General features: G+C 38.5%; 1 protein-coding gene across 1 annotated transcript; it reads left to right on the top strand.

The window, feature by feature from the left end:
• Nucleotides 1-451: 451 nt before the first annotated feature.
• On the top strand, nt 452-2,839 carry LOC107701945 (proteinase-activated receptor 2-like). The gene is made up of 2 exons (XM_016504105.1): nt 452-769; nt 894-2,839. Exons 1-2 carry the CDS (start codon nt 700-702, stop codon nt 1,997-1,999), a joined length of 1,176 nt encoding a protein of 391 aa, XP_016359591.1. The 5' UTR covers nt 452-699; the 3' UTR covers nt 2,000-2,839.
• The last annotated feature ends 5,549 nt before the right edge of the window (nt 2,840-8,388 follow it).

The following is an 8,388-nucleotide window of genomic DNA, read 5'->3' as shown; positions in this document are numbered from 1 at the left end:
GTGTTCGGTCACTTTTGACCGCGAACAACACAGCAGAGTTAAATATATTTTAGTTGCCAAGGCAACAAGTCTAACTGTCCCTCACGTTTACGTTTTTATCTTAATATCAGTATATATTTTAGTTTATTTTAGCGATATCAGTCATTTTAGTTTTAGTGTGTTATTCACAATAACACTGCATATTGTGGACTAAAAGCAAGGGGGAGTGGTAATGTAATGTCAGATTGATGAAATAAAGATGAAAAATCAAATGAAAGGGTACATTTGGTAAGAACATGTAGAGTTAAGTCTTAACTATATAGCCTACATTAAAAAAAAAATGGCACGTAAATACTCTTTAAATAGCATTGTTGTTAAAACTGTAATGTTAACTGTTTCAGTATGACACCATACAGTCTCGGTCTCTCTGTCCTCCCACTCAGCTCACGCGGTTGATTTCGGTCAGAACTCGAAACTGGAGTGCGTGCGTGTGACGTCACGCAGGTAAGAGAACACGGCGTGTTTAGAGCTCTCAGTAAGGTGTGTCCTTCCTTCTTTAAGGTCGAGTAAAAACAATTCAGGGAGAGAAGTTGGTTGCGACCCGCCAATAAACCCAGAGAGAGAATTAAGGGAGAGGAACAGCAGAGCTCATTCGACGCTCCAAGAGTCGGACTTTCATACCTCTTTAGGAAATACCGAGAAGTTTGAGAAACACGTATTATGGCTGACTCCGCAAGATATCGGGTCTTGTTTTTTTACGTGTGTGTGATTTTTGCATCGGCGGAGACAGGTGAGTCGCTTTAATTCGTCCGTAGTTTTCTAACATCCTTTTAGCTTAGGCCTACTTGTTTTGCTAACGTACTTTTATTTGTAATTCAGTCATTCAGAATGTGAATCTATGTGTTTTGTTTCAGTTAGAGAGAAAGGACGAGGTTTAATAGTCGTGCAGGATGAAGAATCAGGCAAATTCTTCTTTGACCAGATCGTTACAGATACACTAAAGAGCGGTCTCACAACCGTCTTCCTGCCAATTATTTACATAATTGTTTTTGTGGTGGGGTTGCCAACCAACGCGATGGCTATATGGGTCTTGCTGTTCCGGTCAAAGAAAATTCATCCTGCTGCCATTTACATGGGCAACCTAGCGCTGGCTGACCTTATGTTTGTTATCTGGACGCCTCTCAAGATCGCTTACCATTTGAAAGGAAATAACTGGACTTTCGGGGAAGGGATGTGCAAAGTTTTCGTGGGTTTCTTCTACGGCAACATGTACTGCTCCATCCTCTTCATCGCTTGTCTGAGCATCCAGCGGTACTGGGTCTGCGCTCACCCACTCACACAGCAAAGGACAAACAACACGTTTGCAATCATCGTATCTGTGTGTATTTGGATCTTCATTGGGGTCAGCACTACACCTTTGTACCTGTACCAGCAAACAGTTGAACTCTCGGACCTCAACATCACCACCTGCCACGATGTCAATAGTATCAGCCAGAAGAACTTTGTCTCGGGCAATGCGTTTCTGGATGTTCAGCTACCTTATTATTATTTTATGGTGATGGCAGGTCTTGTGTTCTTCATCCCAATGTTGGTCATCATCGCAGCTTACATTCTTCTCCTTCGCTCGCTTGGGAACTCCACCGTCGAGGGCAGCGCTGGAAAAAGCCGCCAACGAGCCATGGTTCTCATCATCACGGTGCTCGTAACGTTCTTGGTCTGCTTCATCCCAAGTAACGTGATGTTGGTCGTGCACTACGCTCTCCTGCGAAACGGCTGGGCCAATAACGGCTACGGTTTCTACGTCCTCACACTGTGCCTGGCCAGTCTCAACAGCTGCTTGGACCCTTTCATCTACTATTACGTCTCGGATGAGTTCAGGGAGCACGTCAAGAACACGCTACTGTGCCGTAGCAGCCGTACGGTGGAGAGGATGAGGGTCTCGTTCAGCTCGATGAAGTACTCTAAAAGGACCAACACGTATACTTCCAGCACAGGCAACACGGAGAGCAGCACCTGCTGAGAGCAGATGGACATGGACCATGATGGACATGAGTTTATGTATTTATCAGTGGCACTGTGGAATATACAGAAGATTTAACTTCAAATTCATGCTCTCTGTTCTCTATTGGATGATATTGAAACTGTCTGAGAGTGGATTGAGGTGGTTATGAAGATGTTTTGATTCAGCTGGGAGACCTTCATAAACCCAAAGCTTAAGGAGCCACAAAGAGTCTGAACAGAACAGTCTGTATCTGTAGCGTTCGGTCTAAAGCTCAAAGACAAAGTAGTCGCGTAAAACTTGAAGAGAAGCATCCCAGACAGATTGTTCTGTTGTTATATTTGAAATTGTTCCGATGGACCTTGTGAAATGATATATAATGTGAATTTAAAAATGTAAAAATTCTATGTAATTTAAGCGTGTTAACTTAGCCAGAATTGGTTCTGTTTTTAATATTTTATTTTTTCTATTGTATCAAACCTGATTGGCAATGATTTTTTGCCAGTTAGTCACAATGCCTTATTGTTTCACTGTATTATATTCATAATTAGGTCACTATTCTTGTCTGTTATGCGCATGTTTGAGTGATATTTTTCTACATTCATGCAGATTCATTTTCTAAATTCAACTGTGTCTCTGGAAACAAAATGTCATTATCTCAAAAATGGCATTCTAGAATTCCCAGTCAGTTTAGTGTGTGTGTCTGAATCTTCATTCACACCTTGTTAATTGTATCACAATCTCTTGGTTTATCAGATGTCACTGTACCTCTTACAAGGAAATGCACCTGTAAACACACATAGCCCACTTTACCCCTAAAGGCACAGTTCCATGTAAATAAATGTTTTATTTGCTTTGAAATGTTGTTTTTCTGCTGAATTGTTAGTCTCTAATGAGTTCCTTGGATCACATGTGGAGTACAGTACATTATGTATAGGTGAGTCATATGTTGTGTCTTCATCACAAACTATGAAACTTAACCTTGTGAAGTAAGACTTGATGTTATGATGATATCTTTGCGGCTACACAATGTTAACATTCTTTTGGTTGAACACTTTTCGTAACTTTTGTGGGGACAATGAGCAGAGTGAATTTGTATATGATTAGTTTGCTTTGAATAAAAAATCTGCTAAATAAATGTAAATTAAGTGTAAATGCAAAACTGTTTACACAAAAATTTGCATAAATTCATTCTGCTTATGTTTTAATAAATGGTGCACTTTTAATGTCTATCCTGTTTTGATCACTAGTATGTTTCATATTGAAATATGAATGACTATGCTGGCTTGTCTGATTTTATCAGTGAAACTGCAGCTCTAGTGAATTCACACTGTACTCCATTGATCACTCCCTAGTAAAGCAAATATTTAGCATACCACTCACAACATCATCTGTCTACAGAAACCCTCTAAACCTGTTTAACTAGCTGTAGACCTTTGATTCTTTCAGTCTCTTCAGGTTTGAACACTTTTTTTTTTGAAGAGGGAGAATTGAGAAGTTTATAGGACATCAAATAGAATGTATTTAAAAGTAAAAAAATATATATCATCCACCAGGTGAAATCTATAGGTAAGATTTCTTAGAAAAGTATGGCATACTTCTGCTCAACAAGCCACATGAGTTGAATTATTCATTTCTGCAGCACTAATTATGTCCAGAAAATTATGAGCAATATGTCAGCTACTAAAAATAAAACTGAGAAACTTTACTTGCCTGAGTTTGCTGCTTCTTATAAAAACCTGTTTCTGCCTTAGAAAAAAAAAACTGATTAAAAGTTTGGGGTTGGTCAGATTTTTTACAAATATATTTGAAAGATGTTTCTTATGCTCACCCAGGCTGCATTTATTTGATCAAAAATACAGTAAAAACACTAATATTGGGAAATATTTTTAGAATTTAAAATAACTGATTTCTATCGGAGTATATTTTAAAATGTCATTCATTCCTGTGATGCAAATCTGAATTTTCAGCATCATTACTCCAGATCCTTCAGAAATCATTCTAATATGCTGATTTGCTGCTCAAGAAACATTTCCTTATTATCAATATTGAAAACAGCTGTGCTACTTAATATTTTTGTGGGAAACGTGATATGGTCTTTTCAGGATTATTTGATGAATAGAAAGCTCAAAGGATCAGAATTAATTTGAAATAGAAATATATTATTAATGCCTTTATTCTCACTTTTGATCAGTTTTATGTGTCCTTGCTGAATAAAAATATTAATGTCTTTATTATAAATTCCAAACTATTCAATAGTAGTGTATATCTCGCAGTGACTTCATATTTCACAAATGTGATTTTGTTTCCCTAATTGTGACTTGCAATATCTGGCAATGTTATTGTATTTATTTGTTCAACTTTCACAATCACCCTTTTATTTTTACCCATAGGTGGAAACAGGCTTCCAGCCCCTTAAATAGCATCAATATCTGAAAGTGTCCATTCATCTCATTTACATTTCCCTCTGTCTCAGGTGACGATTTTGTGTGGGGTCAGATCAGGGTTGCCAGGTTTTCATAATAAAACCCACCCAATTGCTACTCAAAACTAGCCCAATAGTGTTTCGGGGGGTAAAATACATGTTTTATGGTGAGGTTCCCCTGTAAAATTCGCATTCCAGGGGCTAAATATCACGTTTTTGGGGGGTTGCTTTAACCTGCGGACATGAAAAACAACCGGCGGCAACAGGGGCGTCATGCACTTATTATTAGGCTATCATCACTACAGCTTAACAAATGCAAGGGATACGACCAGGGGCGTCATGCACTTACTATTTTTGAGGGGGCACGAGGTATTAATATTTTTAATACAATTGACTTTGTATTTAACGTGAATTTAATTAAAAAAAAAAAACATTGTAAGTTACTAATTATAACAATTTTATTGTACAGAAAGAGAGCAAAGAACATTATCATTGACTTCAGTCTAGCCAGAGTTCAAACACTCTCAAAAACTCCTATTATAATCACTGAAGCTGTTTACACTGTGAAATGCACATCTTACTTTACATCGTTTGCTACATCTGTTGTTTCTGATGAGAGAATTAATTCGCCAGAGAGTAGAATTCAGTCAGGGAGCGCGCAGTGAACAAAACACCGCGTTTCATCAATGACTCATCTGAACGCCTCTGATTGGCCGTTGCATTCATAAACTCAACAGACTCGTGTGTGATTGGTTATAATGCGCAGCGCTGTAAAACGTGCCTGTCTCTGGATCAGCGCCAGCCAGCGAAAGCAGATTTAAATTTAGCAGCTAGTGATGTCCAGCACATCACACCCATGTGAGTGTATCAATTATAAAAAATGTGCCTCTGGGCGGCAACAGTGTAAAAGTAGCGCAATTCCACAAGAAAAAGGTGGACTTGGCAACACTGGGTCAGATATATGTAGCCTCCAGGCTGGGCGAGACAAGACATAGGTAGCTGCAGTTTAGAGTAAGGGGCGTGGCAAAAGGTGCTACAACAGAAACTAACTCCTAACCCTAACCCTAACCAATTATAAAGACCTTTATCCACACCCACTGCTCCAGCCTGCAGTTATCCCTACTTGGGCTGGGCTACAACCAACCACAGTCTCAAATAAGATACACAAGCTCTCTGTCTCCCCCTCCCTCATCTTCTCACACTGTCTCACTCTCCGATGATCCAATTTCACACACACAGATTCTCGATCCTTGACTTCACAGCTTCCTGACCGTTTCTAGATGTGTTTGTCTTTTGATGTTGCTATGGATACCGCACTGGTCTTGTTCATGGCATTTAGGTTGCAGTTTCTCATCAGTGAAATAATTATTAGACGTGTGATAAGAGGATGCATTTTGACAAGTGGGTTTTTGTAGCATGATATGGTGTGGGTGAAGGTAAACTCAGTAACAAGTCATGTAGATTTCTATGTTGTGCATAGCATAAAGGTGACATTAGCGAATTTCACGTGTAAAACATGTATATTGTCCACTGCCACTATAGAGTTGTATGAAGCACAAGCCACTTTCAAACCAAGCAGCTTTCTGTTGGTCTGCACGGCAAATTCGCCTGACTGGAACATGCGCAAAACGTGCATTGCGAAATATTTTGTCCCCATGCAAAACTCCTGATCACTGTTGCCAAGTCCACGAAATTGGGCTACCTGTACACTGTTGCTGCGGGGGGCGGTTTTGTTTGTTTGTTTTGTTTTTGTTCGTTTTTAGTTATAGGAATGTGATTTGAAATGTTATTTTGGACCCCCAACGGACTGGCGGGGAAAAAAAACACGATTGAGCTAGTTTTGTTTTGCAGAGCTGGCAACCCCGCTGTATCCTGCGGAACATTTGAATACCTTAATTCAAATAAATTTATATATTTACATATTGTGAAGAAAATGTAGCCTAAGTTGTTTTGCCCATGCAGAACTTGGCAGTATGTTCGTGTCTTAGGTACAATTTTACCATGCTACTTGGCTACTTGCTCAAAATAACCCTTTCTTTGGTCTTCAGATGCAGTATGTCACTCTTTCACTGCAAATATATTATTTTAGCCCATTTTATCATCAACTGTAATTCGGATGAGTTAGGAAAATAATAGCAAACGCAACATAATTTGAGGTATAATTAAAGTCTGTGGCATAAAGGGTGCAGGATGAAAGTTTAATACTCTGATGTTTGTCTGATGTCAAATCTCTAACCTTAAGTATGAGTAATAGTGGTACTTGCCACTATTTAAGTTTTCGGTTACACTTTACTTGAAGGGGTGTGCATAAGACTGACATGACACCTTCATAATCATGACATGATACCTACATAATCATGACATGACACATGTCATGAATATGAAGGTTTTTTATGCATGTTTATGACAACTGTCATTAAGTGTCATTCGCTCAGTTATGTAATTTTTAATGCAAAGATGACATTGTTTGAGATGTCTTTGTTATGGGCTATGGTTAGGGGTAAGGGTAGGGGTAGGGTTAGGTCAAATAATATCATATTTGCATTAAAAATTACATAACTGAGCGAATGACACAATGACAGTTGTCATAAACATGCATAAAACCTCCTTCATATTTATGACATGTGTCATGTCATAATTATGAAGGTGCCATGTCAGTCTTATGCACACCCCTTCAAGTAAAGTGTGACCAAGTTTTCCAGTACAGATATTTGAAGGTATAAGAACCGAACAACTAGCTGTTAAAAGACTAAAAGATTGTGATCTTTGTCCTTTGCTGTTTATGACAGACCAGCAGTGTTTAAAGCAAGTGAAGTTCCTATTGCATAAAGCTGACAGCACAGAGAGGAAGACGTTATTTCTCTTTCTATCATCTCCCTCCCCCTGCTCTCTTCTTTGTCTCTTCCCTCCCCCTTTCCTCTTTCTTTGTGTTTTCCAACCTGTTATTCAGCTTTACATTTTTTCCAAGCATGAACAAACCTCAGGGATACATAAAGCAGAGTAGTAGAAACATGAAACTGTGACAGACAGGTATACGTTATAACCTGTGAGTAAATGAGTGTTAGTGAGTCAGGTTTGACTGTAGGAAGTAAGTGTTGACATTTTGGATTGTTTCCTGGGCAGATAAATGTTTGTGGTTTTGTGCAAACAATACAACTCAGTCTCATTGTCTCTCATTCGGCTGTTCAAACTCATGTGCACATGCGCCGCCACCTGCAGTTTAAGATTCAGGATCACTTCTCAAGACACAATCATTTATTGTTCACTGCTGTGTCTGTCGGGGTCTCGAGTGTTTGACGGATGTGTGTTGGCCTATGTTTTTAAAAATAGGACCAGTCTGTGAAACTCTGTGTCTGTGTTCAGCAGAAACACAATGACTGGTCAAACCTGTTCAGCTGAGCATGCTGAAGCAGGTTTGTTGGTGGTGGTCATGTCCCAGTCAAAGCATTCACATTTCCCACACACACACACACGCGCAAACACACACACTCGTTATTTTGTTCTGTCTGTCATTCTTTTGTTCTATCTGTCTATCTTTCTACCACTCTGTTTTATCTATCTATCTATCTATCTAGTGTCAATGTTGCAAAATTCATCAATTATGAACAAATCTGATATATATGTGTGTGTGTGTGTGTGTGTGTGTGTGTGTGTGTGTGTGTGTTTGTCTACCATATATGTCCAAAATGTATGTTTTTCTTTTTTTTTTCTTTTTTTTTACAAAACACTCTCAGCATAAAAAAAGTAAACATAGATTTTAAAAAAAATAACATGACTTATGTCGTTTATTCATTTATTTATTTTTACATTAAATGAAAAATAAGAAAGAATCCAATTTTAATTAGCTCTTTTTGTGTAAAATAGGCCTACAATATAGATGGCCCTATAACATTTATATAATGTGGAATAATTTAAAGGGGTCATATGACGCGATTTAAAGTTTTCCTTTCTCTTTGGAGTGTTACAAGCTGTTCGTGAATAGATA

The sequence above is a fragment of the Sinocyclocheilus anshuiensis genome, unplaced genomic scaffold, assembly GCF_001515605.1.
Source record: "Sinocyclocheilus anshuiensis isolate Anshui unplaced genomic scaffold, SAMN03320099.WGS_v1.1 scaffold1184, whole genome shotgun sequence".
Taxonomy (NCBI): Eukaryota; Metazoa; Chordata; class Actinopteri; order Cypriniformes; family Cyprinidae; genus Sinocyclocheilus; species Sinocyclocheilus anshuiensis.
The sequence above is the reverse complement of the archived record's forward strand: the minus strand, read 5'-3'. Positions and strand labels throughout refer to the sequence as shown.

Bases quoted from the DNA above. Each gene is read 5' to 3' on its own strand.
- LOC107701945 (XM_016504105.1), top strand. From the start codon at position 700: ATGGCTGACTCCGCAAGATATCGGGTCTTGTTTTTTTACGTGTGTGTG. The intron at 770-893 runs GTGAGTCGCTTT...GTTTTGTTTCAG, and splicing joins TTTTGCATCGGCGGAGACAG to TTAGAGAGAAAGGACGAGGT.